At 41.9% G+C, this 24,611-nt stretch overlaps 1 protein-coding gene across 2 annotated transcripts in view; it reads left to right on the top strand.

Moving 5' to 3' along the window:
- LOC121646945 (cytochrome P450 2F2-like) overlaps nucleotides 1-24,611 on the top strand; it is a 44,397-nt gene continuing 19,786 nt past the window's right edge. The window contains exons 1-11 of one of the 2 annotated variants that reach the window (XM_041996086.1): nucleotides 1-629; nucleotides 7,049-7,211; nucleotides 11,488-11,640; nucleotides 11,723-11,883; nucleotides 12,179-12,247; nucleotides 13,173-13,277; nucleotides 18,445-18,583; nucleotides 18,973-19,058; nucleotides 19,299-19,400; nucleotides 19,865-20,006; nucleotides 20,090-20,289. In XM_041996086.1, the coding sequence (XP_041852020.1) occupies nucleotides 426-629; nucleotides 7,049-7,211; nucleotides 11,488-11,640; nucleotides 11,723-11,883; nucleotides 12,179-12,247; nucleotides 13,173-13,277; nucleotides 18,445-18,583; nucleotides 18,973-19,058; nucleotides 19,299-19,400; nucleotides 19,865-20,006; nucleotides 20,090-20,277 (1,512 nt within the window). In that variant the 5' untranslated portion in view covers nucleotides 1-425 and the 3' untranslated portion in view covers nucleotides 20,278-20,289. Of the gene's footprint in view, nucleotides 630-7,048; nucleotides 7,212-11,487; nucleotides 11,641-11,722; nucleotides 11,884-12,178; nucleotides 12,248-13,172; nucleotides 13,278-18,444; nucleotides 18,584-18,972; nucleotides 19,059-19,298; nucleotides 19,401-19,864; nucleotides 20,007-20,089; nucleotides 20,380-24,611 lie in introns of those variants that run through there. The other variant, XM_041996085.1, reaches the window with a different exon arrangement.

The following is a 24,611-nucleotide window of genomic DNA, read 5'->3' as shown; positions in this document are numbered from 1 at the left end:
AGATGAGCCTGCAGCCATAATATTTCAGTGTTATATAGCATCATATCAGTGCGTATTTTCACAGGCTCCTGGAAACCCTCCCTGGTGGGGTGGTCTGGACAAGTTCCACTGAAAGGAGACCCCGGGGAAGACCTGGAGATGCTGGAGGGACTATGTCTTCTGACTGTCCTAGGAACACTTAAGAATCCCTCCCAGATGACCTGGAAAAGAGTACATGTCAGGGTGAAAGACGACATGTCGAGGTGAAAGAAGACATGTCGGGGTAAAAGAGGACATGTCGGACTGAGGACTGGTCACCTGTGAGAACCAGGAAGCAGTTTTTTCCCCTGTTTTTTTCTTTGAAGGCATCAGTCACCTTTCATCCAGACAAGGACAGTACACAGCCAGAAAAGGCGGAGCTAAGGGCTCAGCTTTACCTTTCATTAATGTGTCACAGCTGGTCTCAGCAGTTCAGTCCAAATCACACCATGTTTGTTACAATACTGCTGTTATGGCTCTGTGTTTGCTTCATCGTCCTCCAATTCAAGTCTCGGAGGCCCAAGAACTTTCCACCGGGACCCCCTGTCCTACCCATACTGGGGAACCTGCTGCACCTGAACCTAGAGAACCCTTTAAAGGACTTTGAGAGGGTAAACTTCTGCAGTTATTCATGTTGTTTTTTTGCTGTTAAGTGTGTTGATATGAGTTTAAGTGATAAAATCTGTTAACAGCTTTGTTGTTGTTTCTAAGTTTAGTGTGTTTAGAGAGTAGACTAAAAGCAAGTAGAGACTTTCCACTGCTTACCTACGAGAACACAGTCACCCAGTAGCAGCCATGCTGATTGCATAAGATGAGATTAGATAGGACATTTGCTCATCCCCAGTGGAAAATGTCACAACAGAAAGGGATCAGAAACAGTAAAGCTACAAAAATCATTAAAAAATGTATAAGTATATAAATGTATAAAAGAAAATAAATTCTTTTAAAAATTCTATATTTACAATATGTACAGTAATAATGTACATTGCATTTTTATTGTGCATGTGTGTATTGTGTTTGTGTAAAGTTGACTGCACATTTGTAAACAAAGCTAACCAGTGTTGCAGGTCATGAACAGCAGACTTCACACGTTCATTCTGAGGCGTGTTATGGGAATAGGAACAAAATGAACATATGTTAACACCCTGATGCTTAAGGCAGCCTCTACAGAGCTGCATGTCTGGAACCACGTATCACTTCAGCTTCAGAGTTCAGCTCAGGGCTACTTCCAGGTAGAAATCCAACACATAACAAGCACATAACAGCTATAAAATGTCTGTTGTGTCTGTTTTAAATAAAACATCCAGAATTCTAACAGTGGCTCAGTGTGTAAGAGCAAAACTTTCCATTGAACCCAGTCCTGCATGAGCAGAATTTGAGTTTAAACAACAGAACTTGAACTATTTTTAATTCCTAGATTGCAGCTGCCATCTGCAACTGGGGTTATATGGTGGTGTGGTGGTTAGCACCGCAGCCTCACAGCAAGAAGGTCGCTGGTTTGAACCTCAGCTGGGGGAGGTTTAATCTTGGGGGGGCGGTGGCCTTTCTGTGTGGAGTTTGCATGTTCTCCCCATGTATGCATGGAGTCCCTCCAGGGTCTCCAGCTTCCTCCCACCATCTAATGACATGTTAGGTTGATTGGTCACTCTAAATTCTCCCTAGGAGAATGTGTGTGTGTGAATGGTTGTTTGTCGCTGTGTTGGTCCTGCGATGGACTGATGACCTGTCCAGGTGTACCTGTCTCTCACCTGCTAAATGCTGGGATAGGCTCCAGCTTACCCACGACCCGTAATAGACTGCAGATAATGAAAAGAAAGGACGCACAGAAGCAAAAAAAAAAAAAAAGAAGCATTTAATCATTGTTTTATACACTATATTTTACTAACAACATAAAAATCAACTGAACAAGACAATGCCACAAGGAATTATTGCAAATGTACTCCATAACAGACAGACAGGTAGATACTGTCACGATCGGAGACCGTAGCACGGAAGGAGGACCCAAATGCAGGACACGTGAGTCGAGGGAGGAAATGAAAAGTGTTTATTTATAATTAATGTGAGAAGCTTGGTCCAGGTCCAGGAAGCTCTTCCTATGAGAGGACAGAGGGTTAGTGTGGATCTGGTGAAAAGTGTAGGAAATGACAGCAAAATCAACAACTTACTAGGATCCAGTGGTGGCATGACGGTGGAGGGGTAAAGCCAGGGAAGGATCTCCAGTTGCAGTGAGAGAGTTAGGTGGCAGGCAGGGCGAGCAGGCAGGCACAAACTTTAGGTGGTGAGCTGGTGGAAAGAGAAGTCCTGATCCATAGCTGCTAGTCAGCTCCAAGGTGTGAATAACAAGGTGCCCGCAGTAATGAGAGACAATCTGGCGAAGACTGGAGCTCCTGCTTGTCCCTAAATAGCAGGGAGTTTAGCAGGATAACGAGCCAGATGATGAGCTGCAAGTGGTGTCAATTGTAGCTCCAGATTCCACCCTAAGTCCCCATGGCAACCTGTTCCACCCTACCTGCAAACTCAGACACACACAGAGCACAACCATGACAGATAGATAGATAGATAGATAGATAGATAGATAGATAGATAGATAGATAGATAGATAGATAGATAGATAGATAGATAGATAGATAGATAGATAGATAGACAGACAGACAGACAGACAGACAGACAGACAGATAGATAGATAGATACTTTATTCATCCAGATGAGGAAATTCTTATTTATATATATATGCATATATACACAAACACATACACACATGTTTGTGTGCCCTTTTACATACTGTTGTATAGTTGAGAACCAAGAGAGAAGACCGGTCATTCTCCTTGGTTATCATAAATTAAATAAGGAAGATGTGGTAGGAGGAAAACAAGCATTCTTTTTTCCCCATTATTAAAGTCAAAGCCAAAGTCAGCTTTATTGTCATTTTATTCACATGTACAAGACAAACAAAGGAATCGAGATTTCATTTCCCACTGTCCCACGGTGAAGACATAACATTTTTTCCTTCTTGCTCTCGACAGAGGTGGATGCTTTTTCTTCTCTCTCCATCCTCACACTCTGTCCTGCCACTTGTCCTGTCTTATCTGAGCCTCTCTCTGCATTTCTGTTCTAAATCTGAACCATCTTGAACCATGGATCTGATCAGCTGGTCTCTCAACGCAATTGACCAAATTTATTTGAACCACAAAACGGGTGTAGGGGAGCCCGCTTGTCCTGGCGGAACGTTTGCGGCTGGATATGTAATGAACTCCCGAGGGGTGTGGAAGCTCTTGTGTCTGTCGCTTCTTTCTGTTGAGGACGTACACATTTGGATTCATGATAACTGGGTTTCTGCTGTTTGGAGCAGGCAGTTTCCTGGTGTATCGCAAAATTCGGGCACTGTTGGCGGCCACTGGCAAGCTGCTGGACTTCTGTGCTGGTGTGTGTTGAGCTGTGAACAATCAGACTATGGCGTTGCAGGAGCTTAATCGCAAACTGGCTCACTCCCTGGCTATGAAGGCGTTGTCTCTGGCCCTCAGCAGCCTGTGGATGTCCCCCTGTCAGCCATGGCTTCCGGTTAGCCCATGTAATGATGCTCTTTGTCACATCATGGATGCCCTTGGTAATGTAGGAGATCACAGTGTCTGTGTACTCCTCAGTGTCTGCATGGTTGTTGTAAGTAGCTGCCTACTTAAACATTTCTCAGTCTGTTGTGTCAAAGCAGTCTTGAGGAGCAGAGAGAAGGCCATCTCTGGCCACACTTTTACCTGCTTCTGAATTGGTTTGGTGACTTTCACTCTCTATCTGTATGCTGGCATTAGCATGACAGTGAGGTGTTTAGAGAGTACGATGTGGGGGAGGGGTGGCTTTGTATGCCCCTTTGTGTGAAGTCTAGGCCAGGTCCAGAATATTGTCTCTCCTTGTGGGTAAAACAACATGCTGGTGAAATTTTGGAAGGACAGTCTTGAGATCAGCATGATTAAAATCTCCAGCGAGGATGGTGAAGCCGTCTGGGTGTGCTGTCTGTTGTTCGATGATGGCCTGGTACAGTTCATTAAGTGCTGCACTCCTGTAAACACAGAACCCGCCGTTCCTCCGTTTACGAGGGTTCTGTCCACTCGGTAGCATGTTAGCTGTTCCAGCTGTATAGCAGAGTCGGGAATGTTGTCGTTCAGCCATGTTTCCGTGAAAGCAAGCACACAGTAGTTACTCACTGTCCGATTTGCTGACCTCAGCAGTCGTATATGGTCCATTTTATTGTCCAGTGATTGTACGTATGCCAGAAGGATAGATGGTATGGCTGGGGGAGTAGGATTAGCCACCAGCCTAGCCCGAACATCTTGAGAAACTTAACTCCACAATCGTTTTGAATACTCAATAACCAATTGAACCATTATCTTTAAAAATCTTTCTTTACAGAGTCTTGTATAAAATGTAACCCTTTCCCTTTTATAGATATCCTGTACTATGTCTGATCATTCTCCAACAGCATGCTGGGTCCTTGTCCAGTCATCTTCTAGTTAATACTTTTTTACGTGCCAGAAATAATTTTTTAAGAAAGTTTTATCTCAGTTGTTTCTTCTGATGTTTACTAAGTATATTGCAGCAAAACAAAAATTAATCTCAAAACCCATTAACTTTTAATCTTCGTCAAAATTTCTACCCAATAAGGTTGAATTGCCAGACACTTCCAGAAAATGTGATAATGATTAGCCATAGTGTCGCCACATTGTCTCCAGCAGTTACCAGATCCAGGTTTGCCATTTGAAATGATTTCTTTTTAAGGGTAATGAAAAATCTACTACCAGTCTTCCAGGAAAATTCCTCCAAGGGAGCTGGTGTTTGTCTGACAGAGACTTAACCAACCTTCATCAGTAAGTGGGAAATCTGCTTCTTTCTCCTGTTTGTTCTAAACATATTGGGTGGAGTGCTTCCTGTATGATTGTACCCATGAGTTTAGAAATTCGCTTTTTATCTACCCTTCCTTTATAAGTATTAACAAATATGTCAGTGAGACACATCCTCAGAATACTCCCCTGCAATTTTTATGTTTTTATTAAAATGGTGTCTCAGCTTTAAATATCTATAAAAATTCATTTTATTTAAGCTGTAAGTTTCACTAAGTTGTATGAAGCTATTTATGTCTGGTCTGGTTGTGATTTTACAACCAGACCAGACATAAGTCCATTCTCTGAACACCTCATCCAGATGTACTGGTTTAAAGTTTGTCTCATATCCCACCCAGCACACGTTTGATATTGTCGCAGATCCAAGAATAGGGGAAGATTGATGTTAAACAGCGCAGATTACCAGCTTAAACCTAACGACTAAGATGACAGGAGTGCGCTGTGACCAAAGTCATTAATGACATATGTTTGAATACAGATGATGGGAAAATGTCAGTTTTAGTCTTACTGGACCTCAGTGCTGCATTTGATACAGTCGAGCACAATATATTGCTTAAACGACAGGAGAACTGGGTTGGCCTCTCTGGCGCTTTACATCTGAGCAGACAAGAATTACGTGTAGAGTTCCCCAAGGTTCCACCCTGGGGCCTCTTCTGTTTAACATCTACATGCTCCCACTGGCACAGGTCATAAAGAAAAACAAAATTAGTTACAATAGCTACGCAGATGACAGATATATATTACAATGTCACCAAGAGACCGAGGCCCCATACAGGCTTTTGGTAAATACATTGAAGAGATTAATGACTGGATGTGTCTGAACTTTCTTCAGTCAAACAAACACAAAACTGAGGTGAATGTCTGTGGAGCCAAAGAGAAATGATTAAAGGTCACCAGAGCTTCAGTCTACACACCCAAAAACCACCAACCAGGCCAGAAATCTGGGTGTATTGATGGACTCAGACCTTAACTTTGAGAAAAACATTAAGGGAATTACAAAGTCAGCCTACTATCACCTTAAGAATATATCAAGGGTAAAAGATCTGATGTCTCAGCAGGAACTGGAATAACTAATCCATGCGTTCATCTTTAGTCGGCTTGATTATTGTAACAGTGTTTTTACAGGTTCTACCTAAAATATCAGTTAGACACCTGCAGCTTATTCAGAACTCTGCTGCTCAAGTCCTCATTAAGACCAAGAAAGTGGATCACATCAGTCCAGCTCTGAGCTCTTTACACTGGCTGATTTTAAAGTTTTAAAGTTCTGCTGCTGGTCTATAAAGCTCTGAATGGTTTAGGACTGGAATACATCAGAGACCTCTTGACCAAGTATGAACCTACCAGAACCCTCAGGTCATCTGGATCCAGTTTCTTATCAGTTCCCAGAGTCAGAACCAGACATGGAGAAGCTGCATTCAGTATCTATGCTCCACATGTCAGCAACAAACTCCCAGAAAGCCTCAGATCAGCTGAAACCCTCAGTTTATTTAAATCCAGGTTAAAGACCCACCTGTTCTCTGCTGCATTTCGCTAGTGTTTATTTAGAGTCCAGATCTGGATCTGGTTCTGTTAAGCTGGAATTTTTAAATTGATCATGTTTTAATACTGTTTTTCCTACACTGGAACTTTAGATCTTGCATTTTATCTACTTTTTTTTTAATGTTTTTCTTTATGTTTTTATTTAATTGATTTTATTTCTTTTAATCTTTGTTTATTTTAATGCATTTGCATTGCTTTGTGTACCCTGCTGTAATGTTTTATGTAAAGCACTTTAAATTGTCTTGTACACAAAATGTGCTAGACAAATAAATTTGCCTTGCTTACATAACTTACAATTATTTATTTAAAATGGGACAATGCATATCTGGGATGAATTGGCATCCCAGATTTGGCTTTTCATTTGGATGTTGAAATGTCTATTTTTTATTGGTATTTTCATATATTTGTTGTTTTGCAAGCAGTAAAAAAACAACCGTTTATAACTATGGAACCCAGTTTGGGAACCACAGAACATATTTTACAAACAAACAAACCTCAATTCTTTCAGGAAAATAAGTTTTACTTCATTTGCAGACTAGACTAGACTGTACCAGACTAACAAGTTTTCTTGTGGCTGCTCATCTTATCTTGTTTTCTTCCAGCTGAGACAGTCCTATGGAAACGTCTACAGTCTGTTCATTGGTCCCAAACCAGCTGTCGTTATCAACAGGCTGAAGGCTATGAAGGAGGCCATGGTGATCAAGGCGGCAGATTACGCTGGACGACCCCAAGACCGGTTGATGAATGATGTCACCCAGAGGAGAGGTAGAAGATCACAGAGCAGATTAATTATTAGATCACAATGACCTGAGACCACAGAGAGAGTATATGGAAACAGATTGCTGCCACACAAAGAAAAAATAAAATATTTGGACCTTTTGACATAATAATTTGATAGCTTTATTGTAAAATTGTGAAACATAACATTTATATACAGCTGGGCCAAGAAAAAAGAAAGTCACCATAAAGAAAAAAAAAAAAAAAATTGACACCCTCTATCCGGTTAGATTTCCTTTATCTCTGATTCCAACAGCTTCTCTGTGGCATCGTCTCTATTTCCATCTATCAATTTTTCTCCAAGGTCTTGTACTGATGATGGAGAGTCTGTCCACTGCACAAATCCTTCTCCAGCACATCCCAAAAATTCTCCATGGGGTTCAGGTCTGGACTCTGTGGTGGCCAATCCATGTGTGAAAATGATGTCTCCTGTTCCCTGAACCACTCTTTCACAATCTGAGCCCCATGAATCCTGGCACCGTGTCACCAGGGAAGATGGATGAACCTGCTTCTTACCCTGATACTCCCTTTACTCTGGAACAGGGTAGATCTGGTCTCATCAGACCACATGACTTTCTTCCATGGCTGCAGAGTCCAGTCTTTATGCACCCTAGCAACCTGAAGCCTTTTTCTCAGGTTAGCCTCACTGATTAGTGGTTTTCTTATGGCTACACAGCTGTTCAGCCCCAATCTCTTGAGTTCCTTCACATGTTCATGTGGAAACATTCTAACTTTCACTATTAAACATAGTCCTGAGTTCTACTGCTGTTTTTCTTCCATCCGATTCCACCAAACATTTCAGTGATCACCGATCACCATCATTGAGGATGTTTTTCTGACCACATTTCTACCAGGACACTCTAGGCCACAGTTCAATGATCGACTTTGTAGTCATATCATCGGACTTGCGGCTGCATGTCTTGGATGCTCGGGAGAAGAGAGGGGCAGAGCTGTCAACTGATCACCACCTGGTGGTGAGTTGGCTCAGAAGGTGGGGGAGGATACTGGTCAGGCCTGGCAGATCCAAATGTGTTATGAGGGTCTGCTGGGAATGTCTGGCGGAGTTCCCTGTCAGAAAGAGTTTCAATTCCCACCTGGGAGAGCTTCAAACATGTCCTGGGAAAGGCGGGGGACATTGCATCAGAGTGGACTGCGTTCCATGACTCTATTGTTGAGGCGGCCAGCTGCAGCTGTGGCCGTAAGGTCGTCAGTGCCTGTTGCGCCTGAAATCCTTGAACTTGTTGGTGGACACCAGCAGTGAGGGATGCTGTCAAGCTGAAGAAGGAGTCCTATTGGGCCTTTTTGGCCTGTGAGACTCTGGAGGTAGCTGATGGGTATTGGCAGGCTAAGCAGAATGCCGCTTTGGCAGTCGCTGACACAAAAACTCGGGGATGGGAGGAGTTTAGAAAGGCCATGGAGAATGACTTCTGGATGGCTTCAAGGAGATTCTAGTCCACCTTCTGGTGGCTGAAGAGGGGGAAACAGTGCTCTATAAACACTGTGTACAGTGGGAATGGGGGGGGGGGGGGGGGGGGGGGGGCAGGCCCCTTTGTACAAGGTGTCTGGACAGGTACCAGAGCTTGGTCCACATTGCAGTAAATCAGATTTGTTTCCAGTGAGGGTTGGACTCCGCCAAAGCTGCCCTTTTTGTCCGATTCTGTTTATAACTTTTATGTACAGAATTTCTAGGTGCAGCCGAGGCATTGAGGGGACCTGGTTTGGTTGCCTCAGGATTGGGTCTCTGCGCTATGCGGATAATGTGGTTCTGTTGGCTTCATTGGACTATGATCTTCAGCTCTCGCTAGAGCAATGTGCAGCAGCTTGAATTAACACCTCCAGATTCAAGATCATGGTTCTCAGCCAGGAAATAGTAATAATAATAATAATAATGGATTAGATTTATATAGCGCTTTTCAAGGCACCCAAAGCGCTTTACATTGTGTGAATCCACTATTCATCCACTCCTCACTCATACCTGGTGATGGTAAGCTACATGTGTAGCCACAGCTGCCCTGGGGCAAGCTGACGGAAACGTGGCTGCCAGTCTGCGCCTACGGCCTCTCCGACCATCACCGAACATTCATCCACACATTCATACACCAGCGATGCCAACACTGGAGGCAAGGAGGGTTAAGTGTCTTGCCCAAGGACACAACGACAGATGACTGCGGGAGCGGGAATCGAACCGCCGACCTTCCGATCATTGGACAACCTGCTCTACCGCCTGAGCCACTGCCGCCCCGACTGTAGTGGACTGTTTTCTCTGGGTTGTCAATGAGATCCTGCCCCAAGTAGCAGAGTTAAAGTATTTTGGGATCTTGTTTACGAGTGGGAGGAGGATGGAGCGGGAGAACGACAGGTGGATCGGTGCGGCGTCTGCAGTGATGCGGACTTTGTAGTGACAGGGTAGTGACAGAAAGAACAAGATATGAAGTTCAAGCGGCCGAAATGAGTTTTCTCCGCAGGGTGGCCGGGCTCTCCCTTAGAGATAGGGTCAGAAGCTTGGTTTTCTGGGAGGGGCTCCTCCACATCTAGAGGAGCCAGATGAGATGGCTCGGGCATCTGGTCAGGATGCCTCCTAGACGCGTCCTTGGTGAGGTGTTTTGGGTACTTCCCACTTGGAGGAGATCCTGGAGAAGATCCAGGAAACACTGGAGGGACTACATCTCTCGGCTGGCCTGGAAACGCCTTGGGATCCTCCCAGACAAGATGGTGAATTTGGCTGCGACCCGACCCAGATAAGTGGTAGAAAATGGATGGATGGATGAAAAAAATGGTAATGTGCCTTAATTCCATTGTCTAGCTTATGCCCAGCAGGGACAATGCAATACCTGCAAAAGTAAACAAAAATTTGTTTTTTGGAGACAAATAATCAAAGATGTTAATAAGACTAAACGTGTAGTAATGTCGTGGTGAAGAGAGAGCTGAGCCAAAAGGCAAGGCTCTCGATTTACCGGTCGATCTACGTTCCTACCCTCACCTATGGTCATGAGCTGTGGGTAATGACCGAAAGAACGAGATCTCGAATACAAGCTGCCGAAATGAGTTTCCTCTGCAGGGTGGCCGGGCTCTCCCTTAGAGATAGGGTGAGAAGCTCGGTGATCCGGGAGGGGCTCAGAGTAGAGCCGCTTCTCTTCCACATCGAGAGGAGCCAGATGAGGTGGCTTGGGCATCTAGTTAGGATGCCTCCTGGACACCTCCCTGGTGAGGTGTTCCAGGCACGTCCCACCAGAAGGAGGCCCCGGGGCAGACCCAGGACACGCTAGACAGATACATCTCTCGGCTGGCCTGGGAACGCCTCAGGATCCCTTCGGATGAGCTGGTGAATGTGGCCGGGGAGAGGGAAGTCTGGGTTTCCCTGCTTTGGCAGCTGCCCCCGCAACCCGACTCCGGATAAGCGGAAGAAAATGGATGGATGAATGGATGGATGGATGTAGAAAGAGGAAACAGATGCAAGATGAGGTAGATCAAATTAGCAAACAAACTATGAACAATTTTAAAAGACTTTTCCAAAGAGTTTAAAAAAAAAGAAAAGTTTTAAAAAATGTATGTCTGTAAAGTTCATCACAGTTAATGAGACCATGCTACTTTATACTTCTTTCATTAGTTGTGTTGCTTATGCATCTTTATTAAACCAGAAGAACTCAGAGTGCAGACCTCTGCCAAGGAATAGGGTCACCTAAGGTTATCACAGCATTTTAACAGGTGAGAGGCAGGGTACACCCTGGACGGGTCACCAGTCCATCGCAGGGCCAACAACCATTCACACACTTACTCCTAGGGGAATTTAGAGTGACCAATTAACCTAACATCATGTCTTTGGATGGTGGGAGGAAGCTGGAGAACGTGCAAACTCCACACAGAAAGTCCATCGCCCCCCAGGTTCGAGCCTCCCCCCAGCCGAGGGTCGAACCAGCGACGTTCTTGCTGGAAGGTTGCGGTGCTAATCACCACACCACTGTCCAGCCCCATCTATCATAATATTATTTAGAAACCTTGACCCTGGAAACATACCTTTAGATACCAAGATGAAGCAAATGGCTGTAGTAGTCTTCAGTTTATTGAAGAAATTCATATTTTCTCTAATGGCGGCAGTCTGGGTTAATTTGAGATAGGTGTTAATGTATTTAACATTTACCATGATGTCATCTTGCCATGCTTTTGCCAGTGATTTTGGGCATTAACCGATGAGTTAAATGCTGTAATGGCTAAATGATCCCTATCTACCCATAGTAAAGAAATATTTGCTTTATGTGTTGATCAGGAGTGCTGCTGGCCGACTATGGCTCCAGTTGGAGGGACCATCGTCGCTTTGCTCTGATGACTTTAAGGAACTTTGGTCTGGGAAAGAAGTCAATGGAGGATAGAATCCATGATGAGGTTCAATACATTATAAAAATACTTGAAACCAGCATTGGTATGTCACCTGTGGACAGATATATGTTAATTAGAAATCCCCTGCAATGCTACCATATTTCAGCCTGTTTTATCATTTGCAGGAAACACTCTAAGTCCTGTGGTCATGTTCCATAATGCAGCCTCTAACATCATCTGCCAGGTTCTGTTTGGTAAACGCTACGAGTATGATGATGAGACAATTAAAACAATTGTTTGGTGTTTTTATGAGAATACCAGAGTAATCAATGGACCATGGGCTATGGTGAGTCTTAGAGGTACCACATCTGACCCAAAAATCTCACCAAAATTCAAAGGAAGTGAGAAGTAGACCCCTTATTTGTTTCATTTCAATACATCTTCTCGCCACTACAAACATTGCAGGTTTAGAGTTCCATGGTTATAGCTTCACTTTTCAGTCTCAGGGGCTACATTCATTTTATATGTAGACTGTGTGCATATGTTTATAGGTATAAATATTGGATAAGTAGATTTTGGTAATTCTCCTATTTTGTTTTGGAAATGACTGATTAAAACCTATGGCGTGTCTTTCTGTACAGATATATAACTCTCTATCCATGATTCGCAAACTGCCACTGCCATTCAGGAAGGCCTTTAAGAATTATGAGGTAAGAAGAATATTATGAAGAATATCTTCATCCATCCTTGACTGCTTGTAAATGTAATGATCGTTTTCAAGAAGACCCGGAAATTCAGCCCACACACGGTGATGAGTTTAAACAGTTTATTTGATGTTGGAAAAGTAGAGGCAGGAAGGGAGCAGGTTGACGGCAGGCGCAGCAACCAGGTCCAGGAAGTGGGGCTAGGCAGAAAGCGAAGGTCGGTTCAGAAAGAGGTCAAATCCAGGTAGGCAGAGATCAGGAAAGTCCGGCAGGGATCAGGCAACTGGGAGTCCGTGAGTGGCAGCAAGGTCGGCAACAGAGATCTAGAACAAGACAATGATTACTACAGGGTATCTCACAGGGAAAGTAATGACCATCTAGCAGGGAAGCAGACACTGAGGAGGGATTATATAGGTTGATGAACAGGTGAGGAGAGTGAGTGCTGATGAGACTCAGGTGGAGCAGATGAACCTGATTGCGTGAGCTGCAGGTGATGCAGGCCAGCCCTCATGACAGTAAAAGTCTAAGAACCAGGGGTTTTCTCCTATTCCGACAAGCCTGAAGCACCTTGTTCAGCCAGAATAATCCAACAGCATCCAGGCCGAGAGGTTTCAGTGCACTGAGTCTGGAAGGCACTTTCTCCCACCAGCTGATCTAAACCACCATCAGTGATCAGTTTCTGATCAATCTTCCATATTTTCTACTATACAAGTCACAGATATGAAACAATTACTCTGATGGCATGTGTCTTTCCAAACATACTTATGAACACCCCCATGCTGGAACTATCCATCCATCTATCCATCCATCAATCTAGTTATAATAATATATTTCTGCTATAGGAACTTGTCACTAAAAACAAAAATTTAACCTCAGAAGTTTAGTTTTAAATTTGTTTTTGTTTTATTTGGTCTTTGTTTATTGTCTTTAGACCTGTGTTAATATTGTGACACATTTGGTAAATGAGCACAAGATGACCAGAGTCCCTGGAGAGCCACGACATTTTGTTGACTGCTATCTGGATGAACTGGATAGAGTAAGTATGCGGAGTTTGACCTACCATCTACAAGTTGTGTTTAAACTGTATATTACCATAGTAACTAGGGATGGGCATTTTAGGTCATTTTTGAAGTCAACTAGTCAGGCCTTTCAAAATCAATTTGTCAATTATTTCTTTAAAAAAAAAAAAAAATCTCCAAATGAAAATTGTGAACCATAGGTGAGATGTTGTTTGTATAATGTGTGTGTTCCATACATAAGTGTGTTTTTTTATATTTTATTTATATTATTACATATTTAACATAATGTGAGCTCTAGTGTCCTTTAATGTCCAGCAGGTAGATGAGAAAGTGAGTCAGGGAGATGTCGGTATCAAACCTGGTCTGGCTGTGTTTTATGGCAGCTGCTATGTCAGGTGAACTAAATACCGCACCCACAGGAGCATTCAACAAATGCAAAACCAGTTATTTTCCTCATCTTTCAGTCTGGTCCTTTTGCTTTGCTCCTGAAGCAACATTTCTTAGAAGGTTTAGTAACCGAGCTGCTCTGGTCTGTTGCCTCCACTATCAGTGAAAACTCAGACAGAAACACCTATGAAGCTTAAAAGGTTTGGTGGAGGAAAATTGATTCCTCCTGGATGAAGCAGCAGCTAGCTTCAGATTTAGCTCCCTTCACTTTACCATGCAGCTAGCAGCAGCTAGCTTCAGGGTTAGCTCTCTACCCTTTAGGCAAGGCAAGACATGGCAGTTTATTTGTATAGCACATTTCATATACAGGACAATTCAAAGTGCTTTACATAAAACAAAGGCATTACAGATATTTAGAATAGTAAAAGGCATCAACACATAATCACAATAAAACAATAAATTCCATTAAAATGATTAAAAGCAAGATAAGTTAAAAAACGTTAACATGCAGATTTCATGCATAGGCGCATTAGAAAAGAAATGTTTTTAACCTGGATTTTATTTGGTGAAAGTTTAATCTCCACTGGCAGTTTGTTCTACTTGTTTGCAGCATAACAGCTAAATGCTGCTTCTCCATATTTAGTCTGGACTCTGGTCTGGACTAGTTGACCAGAGTCTTTGGATCTAAGAGCTCTGCTAGTTTATATTCTCTGAACATATCACAGATGTATTCTGGGCCTAAACCATTCTGGGATTTGTAAACAATCAGAAGGGTTTTTAAATCTATTCTGTGACTGACTGGAAGCCATAAAGATTTCAAAACTGGTGTGATGTGTTCAGATCTCTTAGTCCTGGTTAAAACTCTAGCAGCGGCGTTTTGAATGAGCTGCAGATATTTAATGCTCTTTTTAAGAAGTCCTGTTGAAAGACCATAATAGTAATCAAGCCTACTGGAGATGGAGATACATGGATGAGTTTCTCTAAGTCTTTCTGGGAGACTAAACTTTTAATTCTGTTGATGTTTCTGAGCTGGTCAAAAGCTTGTTAGTGACAGATTTGATGTGGCTGCTGAAAGTCAGGTCTGAGTCTATCAACACTCCAAGGTTATGAACTTGGTCGGTGATTTTAAAAGCCCGAGTCTCCAGGTGTTTACCAGTGCTGACCCTCTTCTCTTTGCTACCAAACAGAATAATCTCAGTTTTGTCTTAATTTAATTGTAGAAAATTCTCCCTCATCCAGGTGTTTATTTGGTCCAGACACTGACACAATAAGTCTATTGGACTGCAGTCATCTGGTGACAGAGACACATAAAGTTGTGTATCATCTGCATAACTTTGATAATTAATGCTATAGTTCTGTAATATTTGACCCAAAGGGAGCATATACAAGTTGAACAGAAGAGGTCCAAGGACTGACCCCTGGTGGACTCCACAAGTCATGGCCACTCGCTCAGATTCATAGCTGCTGATCGTAACAAAATAACTCTGGCCTTCTAAATAGGACCTGAACCAGTTAAGGACCACTCCAGAAAGTCCAACCCAGTTTTCCAGCCTGTGCAACAGGATTCTGTGATCTACAGTATCAAACACAGCACTGAGATCCAACAGAACCAGGACTGATACTTGACCAGAATCAGTATTCAACCTAATGTTATTTAACACTTTGACCAGAGCTGTTTCAGTGCTGTGATGAGGTCGGAAGCTGGACTGAAATTTATCAAGATTTCCACTTTCATTTAAAAAGTCAATAAGCTGGTGAAATACAACTTTCTCAATAATCTTTGAAATAAATGAGGTTTGAGACAGGTCTATAGTTGTTCATTATAGAGGTGTCTAGAGTCCTTTTCTTTAGGAGTGGCCTAATAGCAGCTATCTTTAGTGACTTGGGAAAAATGCCTGATGCCAGTGAGCTGCTAACTATAAGTAGGAGATCACTTTCTACTGAGGTAAAAACTGTTTTTAAAAAGTCAGATGGTATCATGTCCAGAGTGCATGTTGTTGATTTCAAATGCCAAACTATTTCTTGTAGGATTTTTAAATCAACCATTTTAAATTGCGACTTAACATCAGAATTATTTCCGGGTTTTAGACACAGACTAGTTTCCTTGTTTGACTGTGTGGAATTAATATTTTGCCTAATTGTTTTAATTTTTTGGCTAAAAAAGTTGGCAAATTGGTTGCATTTCTCAGTGGAAAGGAGCTCTGGGCTAATCAGTATAGGAGGATTTGTAAGTTTTTCACTCATAGCAAACAGAGAATTGTTGACATTCCTGTTAATCATTTTAGATAAATGCAGCTCTCTGGCCTTGCACAGCTCATTGTTATAGTTACGCAGGCTTTGTTTGTACAGCTCATAGTGAATTTTAAGTTTATTTTTCCGCCATTCTCGGTCAGGTTTCCTGCATTCTCTTTTTAGGCTCATGACCACAGTGGTGTTTCTCCATGGTGTTTTCTGTTTGCTCAAGGTGCTCTTGATTCTTATCAGTGCAACAGCATCCATTACATTCAAGACTTTGAGATTGAAATGATTCAGGAGTCCATCAACTGACTGCACTGGTTGTTGGTAACATAGCTATGGCCTCCACAAACTTAGCACTTGTTCTTTCATTAATGTACCTCTTCTTAACGGAGAAGCAGGTTGGTTGGACATTCTGAGTGATCAGTAAATCAAACAAAATACAAAAATGGTCAGACAAGGCCAAGTCAGTGACCGCAACAGAAGAAATATCAACACAGTTTGAAATAACCAGGTCCAGAATGTGACCTCGAATGTGGGTCGGTTCTTTAACATTTTGCCACAAACCAAACATGTTCAATATGGAAGAAAATTCCTTGACCTTACCATCCATCATGTTATCTATGTGAATGTTAAAATTCCCAGTTAAGATGAAATGGTTAAAATCAGTAGAGATAACCGACAATAATTCAGATTTGCACAATGTCCTGGACTTCTGTAGATGATTAGACATAGGATTTTAGGAATGCCGATTAAAATAAAACTAAGATATTTAAAAGAAGTAAAATCAGCAAATGGAATCTTTTAACACTGCAATGTATCTTTAAAAAAGGCAGCTTCTCCTCCCCCTTTCCTCCCGTTTCGACATTTATTCATAAAACTAAAATGAGGGGGTGCTGTTTCATTAAGAACTGTAGCACTTGTATCTTCTGTTAACCATGTTTCTGTCAGAAAAAGAAAATCTAAACTGTGAGAAATGATGAAGTCATTAACCAACAGAGACTTGTTGGACAGAGATCTAACATTAAGTACAGCAGCTTTATGAAATTTACACTGGTCTCTGTTGTATTCTGAGTTATACAAGGTATAGTTAACAGATTAGATCGATTCACCCCACAAACTGATCGTGTTCGATTCCTTATTTTACTAACTAACACAGGAATCCTACTGGGTCCAGGCTTGATCTCAGAACAGCTGTCAGTAATAGCAAAAGCAGACATGGGACTCTGCTGGAACTAGAAGAACGGTGTGGTGTTAAAGATGGTAACAAAACATTCATTCATTCAGCTTCTACACTGCTTAGTCCAGTTGAAGATCGCCGAGAAGCTGGAGCCTGTCCCAGCAAATAGCAGGCGAGAAGCAGATAGTGGCTGTGTTCCAATGTCCACCCTACTCCCTAACCCCTCGTTCACTACATAGGGCCACGCTATATAACACACTACATAGTGCACTCATTCGTTTGGCGATTCGGACACCAAGCTGCCTATTTTTTCCGCGCCATAAACCATGTGACTACCAGCCGTCACCACGGCAACCACAACATACATCAAGACATCATTCCAAATCCAATCCAAAGTTGTGTGTAAATGTTTTTATTTTGAAACCTTATGTTGTATTTTATTCTTTGTTTGCTTATAGGGAGTTTCGCGCCGCTCAATTTTTTCGCCTCCTTGCGCCATGTTGAGCTTCTGCCTGCAAAGCATTGTGGTCTATATTGACCCGTCTAGTGACCATCGATGCTCACTACTTTTCAAGATGCATTGTGGGTAATTTTGAGTGCCCTACTTTTTTCTCACGGAGGTGGACCAGCCTCTTCTCATCCTCATCCTTCTCTAAAAAGACAAAAATCGGCATATATGATATGCTACAACATAACCTAAACTTGTGCCCAACTTATTTTCTAATAAGCAGTTAATTAATAATTAGTGTTAGAAAATGTCATGAACATCGCTGAGCAGATGCATGGAAAGCTAACAAAAGCTGAATGCGATCGTTGACTATCCTCAGTTTATTTGGGTCATATACGTGGTCACAATGACCAAAACCCTTCAGATCACAAGTTGTTTTTTATTTCAATGCATTAACAACACTCAAATATTGAATATGATTAATAAAATACTTACATTTCTAGGTCATTTTGCTCCGCTTGATATTTTTGCCTCCTTGCGCCATGTTGAGCTTCTGCCCGCAATGCATTTTGGCCAGTCCAGTGACCATCGATGCTCACTACTTTTCTAGATGCATTGTGGGTAATTTTGAGTGTCCTTCTATTTTCTCTCTGGACATTCGGACACCCCTACAAGATGGCGTGGCCCCTATATAGGGCACTATGTGGGGAGTAAGGTGCACATTCGGACACAGCCCATGTCTCTGCATATTGAAACAGAACGCTCATCCAATTATTTAATAGTTGACTTTTAAAAACAGCGGTTCTGTGCCATTTTGCGCACATCCTTAATAGTAACTCTCCTCTTTTCAGAGAGGCATAGATTCATTCAGTCATAAGTTTTTCCTTTGCATTGTAATGGTTCTAATTTACATTTATCTCTGTTCTTGTTTTAGAGAGGAGGCCGGGATTCTTCATTTTCAGAGGAAGAACTTATATCTATGTCCCTGGATCTTTACATCGCTGGAACTGACACCACCTCCAACACCCTGCTGACAGCTTTCCTTTACCTGATGAACCACCCACACATACAAGGCATGTCTACACACCTACATGAGAATAAATGGTTATTACAGAGGCATTAGATCAGGAAGACATATGTTGTGTTGGGTGATTTCACTTATTGTTTCTGGGTTTAGGGTACACTAAGCTGGTGCATGAGATTATTGTAGTATTATGGGATATAAACGGTTGGGCTAAAGAGGTGAAAGGGCTGAGGATGGAGCAGGGAATACTTTTTCTTCCCATCTCCTTTGTTAGCTGTAATAATTCTCCCCATGTTTTCTTTTCTTTCTGCTATTGGTTTAGAGCATCATTGTTCATCTTCATATCTTTTTCCTGTAACTTCCTGTCATAAATTGTTAGTATTTTAATGAGTTGTAAAGTAAAACATATGAATATATGATGCTATTATTCTCCCTCAGAGCGGTGTCAGCGGGAGATCGACCAGGTGTTGGAGGGAAAGGATCGACCCAGTTTTGAGGACAGAAACAACATGCCGTACATGCAGGTTCTGTACATAATGTCAGGTTTCTGCTAAATCCTTGTTATTTCGCTGACATGTCTGTTAGTATGACATGAAATAAGTCATATAATAAATTCGTGGTTTTTACAATCACTCATAATCACCATATGTGTAGTCTTTTGTTTTGTTGTCAACATGTTAATTGATCTGGAATTTTCTAATCATATCTGACAGTCTGTATTATGTAGTTTATAATCAGATTCGTGATAAAATCTCTCCATGCAGGCTGTGATCCATGAAATCCAGAGGATCGCCAACACTGCTCCTCTCAGCGTCTTCCATTGCACAACTAAAGACACCGAGCTGATGGGATACTCCATTCCCAAGGTGAGCTAGCTTGATTAAGGGTGAGCCATATTTCCACTCTATAATGGTACACATGGTGGCAGCAGACTATAGCAGGTCCAACAATTCTGAATATCATTTTAGATACAATCAGTTTTTTTCAGGACATTCACTACCAAGTTAGTTTTTAAGAAGATTTTTTTTTTTACTGCTGGGGATAACATTGAAGTTGCATGGAGTTGATTGTCCACAAATGATGTTGCAGAAAATAATGGCTGATTCCTCATATCCTTTACACAACACATTGAAGAAACAGTGTACTCAGTGTGAGGTTTCGTCCACTGTCCAGGGCAAGACAGAAAAGTACCAAAGATCGTTTCTGCCAGCAGTCATTGCCCTGTGATAAATAAAGTATTTTTAATTTTATTGTCATAAAATTTCGTAGGAGACAGACCAAACCTGAAGAGAGTCATTTATGGTTTTATGTTCTCTTGGTTTCTCTTCAGGGTACAATGATCATCCAGAACCTGACCTCAGTCCTGAGCGAGGAGGGACAGTGGAAGTTCCCTCATGAGTTCAACCCTGAAAACTTCCTGAATGAGAAGGGAGAGTTTGTTAAACCAGAGGCCTTCATGCCTTTCTCTACAGGTATGTTGGGATAAAATGATGACACCTGCTCAGATGGAGTCAAGTCTTTTCCTGTTGATTTTAACATGTTTTCCATGTCTCAGGTCCTCGGATGTGTCTGGGAGAGGGTCTGGCTCGTATGGAGCTCTTCCTCATCTTGGTGACTTTGCTGAGGAAGTTTAAGTTCATCTGGCCTGAAGATGCTGGAGAACCAGACTTTACTCCCATTTTTGGAATTACTCTGACTCCCAAACCTTATCGGATGAAGGTCCAGCTGAGATCAGAGCAGTGACCAGTGGCCTTAAGGCCCATTAATGCTTGACACAGAAGATGGATATGCAGACAGACCGTTTCATCCGTCTTCTGTGTCGGTTACACGCGTAATTTGGTCTGTTTTCAGGAAGGGGTCAATGGCAGTATCCACTACTGGGGGCGTGTTTTTTCCCTTTGTGAGGTCACAGAGGGAAAGATCTCCGACTTAACCATTTGCACACACATTCGCTAAAAAGTGGAGCAAGCAGGTGAGAGAGTAGACAGAATTTTTTTATTTTTCGCCTTCATACACAGGCTATGAGGACACATATGATTGTTAAAAAACCTTTTTTTAGAAAGTAAATTTTGTATGAGACCTTTTACACTTTACCACATTATAGAAAAACATTCAAATTCATGGCCTGTTTAATAAATACATTTGTTGGTCACCAACACAGGACTGAGCACTCTACATGCGCCTAAATTCTACCTTCCAGCAACTTTGCAACTTTTAGTAAAAACACTCAAATATAAGTATTTGTTAATCCAGTTAAATTAGCAATAAAGTTTCTCTCTTTGTTTGGTCAGAAACTAACTAAAAAATATTTAATTAATAAACATTTTAGCAAGGGCAGTAATGAAATCACATCAAATTTTATCTACAAAGCACTTCTCATACAAAAGCAGAGCAAAATGCTTTACACGATTAAAAGAAAAATTAATTTATATATATATGTATATATATATATATACATATATATACATATATATATATATATGTATATAAGGAGGAGCTTGAGGGTTCTCCAGTATCTTAGCTGTTCCTAGGACTGCACTCTTCTGGGTGGAGATGTCTGATGGTTCTCCAGGTATCTGGTGGAGCTACTTCTCCAGTGTGGGGGACACGGCTCCCAGTGCTCAGATGACCACTGGTAAGACTGTTGCCTTCACCTTCCAGGCTTTCCCCAGTCCCCACATTAAGTCCTTGGTATTTCTCCAGTTTCTTGTGTTCCTTTTTCTTGATATTTCCATGGTTGGGGATGGCTACATTCATCACTACGGCTTTCCTTTGCTGCTTATCCATGATCACAATGTCCAGTTGGTTGGCCACCACCATTTTGTCGGTCTGTATTTGGAAGTCACACAGGATCTTAGCCCTCTTATTCTCCACCACCTTGGGAGGTGTTTCCCATTGTGACCTAGGGGTCTCCAGTCCAAATTCTGCGGATGTTTCTGTACACTGTGATGGTTACTTGGTTTTGGTGTTCCATGTATTCCATCAATGGTGCTACTGTGGAGAGAGTGAGAAGCACCAAGTTCCTGGGTGTGCATGTCACACAGGCCTCCATCATGTGCCCTTATACAGAGGCACCATGGAGAGCGTCCTGACCAGCAGCATCATCGTGTGGTACGACGCCTGCTCCATGTCCTGCAGGAAGACCCTTCAACACATCGTGAGAGCAGCTGAGAATATGGTCGCTGCCTCTCTCCCTTCCCTGCAAACATCTCCACCTCTCCTTACCCGTAAAGCCCTCTGCATAGAGGAAGACCCCACCCACCCGCCACACAGCTTCTTCAGTCTGCTGCCATCAGAAAGGAGACTGTGGAGCCTGCGGACCAGGGCCAGGACCAGGACCTGCAGACTTAGGGACAGCTTCTTCCACCAGGCTGTCAGGATGCTGCCCCCCTTCCACCCACCCTGGACTCTGACGCCATCCATCATCACCTGACCTTTTACCCCATCAGGAACAAGCACACAGCCACTTTAATCAGTTTAACCAGCTTAACTAGCTTAACCAGACAAGAAGCAAACTCAGTCTGCTGTTGCTCTATGACCATAAAAAGATATCACACTGACTGTAATCTGCCTCGTCTGTAAATTTACTCAGTGATGGAACTTGTTCTGTTTGATTTGTTTATTGGCTTATATTCTTGTATTTCATGCACCGAAGTTTGAGAGAACCACAATTTAAATTCTCTGTCCTGTACATGCTGCAGAGCTGACAATAAAGCTGACTTTGACGTTGATATTCTCTTCCTCACACACAAATCATCACACTCACACAGCACACATACACAACACAACTGAAACATCAATATAAAAACAAAACTGGACATAAACATCTGGCCTGATTCTGAGGTGAGAAAACAACATCTTGGGGATCCGCCTACTCCAGAAGCCGCATCACCAAGGACCACAGAGGGCATCACCATGGGAAACCTCCCAGATCAGGGCAGGCTGGGGCTCCACACCACAACCAGGTCTGCAGTGCAGAACCCCCAACCACCCCAGCCAGGACGATCTCCTGCAGACCAAATAGGCATCGCCCCCAATATGAAGGATCCCCATGAGGAAAACACTGAAGCAAAATAAAAATCAAAATAAACCAAAAGAACAATAAAGAACCATAAAAAATAAACATAGAATAAGCACAAAAATAAGTACATAAGTTAAAAACATATATAAAATAATAAATAGATAGATGAAAATGGACTAAATAAAACAAATAAAATAAATAAAGAAATAAAATAAGTTACAGCCATAAGCTTAGCTAAAAAGTCTTGAGCCTCTTTTTAAAAACATAGACAGTCTCTGCAGCCCTGAGGTTCTTTTGGCAGGATGGTCCACAGACGAGGGCCGTAGTGGTGGAACGAGGCATCCTCATAAGTCTGACTTCTAACTTCTGAAATGACTAAAAGGCAGGTACCAGATGGTCTTGCTGTTTGGATATCCTGCCCACAGACTTTTTCAAAAAGGTCTCAAGAACTCTGGAGCCAGATCTGTTACAGACTGTGAACTTGTCTTTAATTAGACACCTGCAGCTTATTCAGAACTCAGCTGCTTGAGTCCTCACTAAGACCAAGAAAGTGGACCACATCAGTCCAGCTCTGAGGTCTTTACACTGGCTTCCTGTTCGTCAGAGAATAGACTTTAAAGTTCTGCTGCTGGTCTATAAAGCTCTGAATGGTTTAGGACCAGAATACATCAGAGACCTTTTGACCCAGTATGAACCTGGCAAAACCCTCAGGTCACCTGGATCCAGTTTCTTATGAGTTCCCAGACTCAGAACTAGACATGGAGAAGCTGCGTTGAACTTCTATGCTCCACATGTCTGGAGCAAACTCCCAGAAAGCCTCAAATCAGCTGAAACACTTAGTTTATTTAAATCCAGGATAAAGACCCACCTGTTTCTGAGAGGTCTCTCCATAAATCAAACTTTAAGCACAACTTTAAGAATTACAGGATCTACATAGAGACATTAAATCCAGGAATCTGGAGTTAGACAAGAAAAGGAACAAAGTCAATTAAATATACCCAGACAGTAATAAAACAAAGGTACTATGAAGTGTGAGGTCAGGAAAACTATGAGCATATAAAATAAAATAAAAAAAAATTGTAATTTTTTTCCGTACTTGAAGTTGTTAAAATATTTTTTAATTCCATTTGAACTCAAATCACTTCACTTTGTCTTCTGCTCCTTTCTTTCCGACTCCATCAAACACTCATCGTGCGGCGCGCGATGTGGCCTCTTATTGGACACATAAGCCTAGTACACACATAATGATTTTTGGGCTGTTTATGTCCCGATTTTTGCCTCTTCCCGACCTCGGATATTTCAGAGCTGATTTCTGAGGAATGCTGACGATTCTTTTTTTCTTTTTTCATAGTGCGTTATTTATATTTTGCACAAATATGAACATTACAAAGAGGAACAAAGTGGAACAAAGTGACAGGGGAAGAATGACTGAAACATGAGAATATGCCACACGAATGTATCTAAAGTATGAGGTATAATGTATAATATATAATAGGAGGAGCCAGGCTTAGTTGCTAATGTTGTATTTTCCAAAGATATAGAGTGTTCTTTCAGCCTTTTTATTTTGTAGGTTGCTGATAGATTTAATATATAGATTAATGTCACTAAGAAAAACAGAAAATTTTGGTTTTCTTTCGGTACATTTCATTTTGTTTATATGATATTTTCCCATTATAATGAAAAGCTGAATAACAAAGAGTATATCATTCTCCAGTTTTCTGTAGAGGGAGACACACACATCTCTAGCATTTAGACTTATTAACTGACCAGTCTTACTACATGTATAATTTTGAACATCAATCCAGAATATTTTACAATATGTGCAAAAACAGATGTATAATAGTCTCTTTGTGCAGTTCACAGAAGTCACAGGAATAGTTGACATTCAGCTTAAATCGTTCCAGAACATGTTTTGAAGGATAAATTCTGTGAAGGATTTTAAATGACACCTCTTTTATCTTGTTGGTAAGGTAGTATGCATCTGTGATGCACCATGCTTTTTTCCAGTTTATACTGCCATATATGGACGTCCAGAAATGTTGAACCGGAGGGGTAA

Source organism: Melanotaenia boesemani, chromosome 10 (genome assembly GCF_017639745.1).
Source record: "Melanotaenia boesemani isolate fMelBoe1 chromosome 10, fMelBoe1.pri, whole genome shotgun sequence".
Taxonomy (NCBI): domain Eukaryota; kingdom Metazoa; phylum Chordata; class Actinopteri; order Atheriniformes; family Melanotaeniidae; genus Melanotaenia; species Melanotaenia boesemani.
The sequence above is the reverse complement of the archived record's forward strand: the minus strand, read 5'-3'. Positions and strand labels throughout refer to the sequence as shown.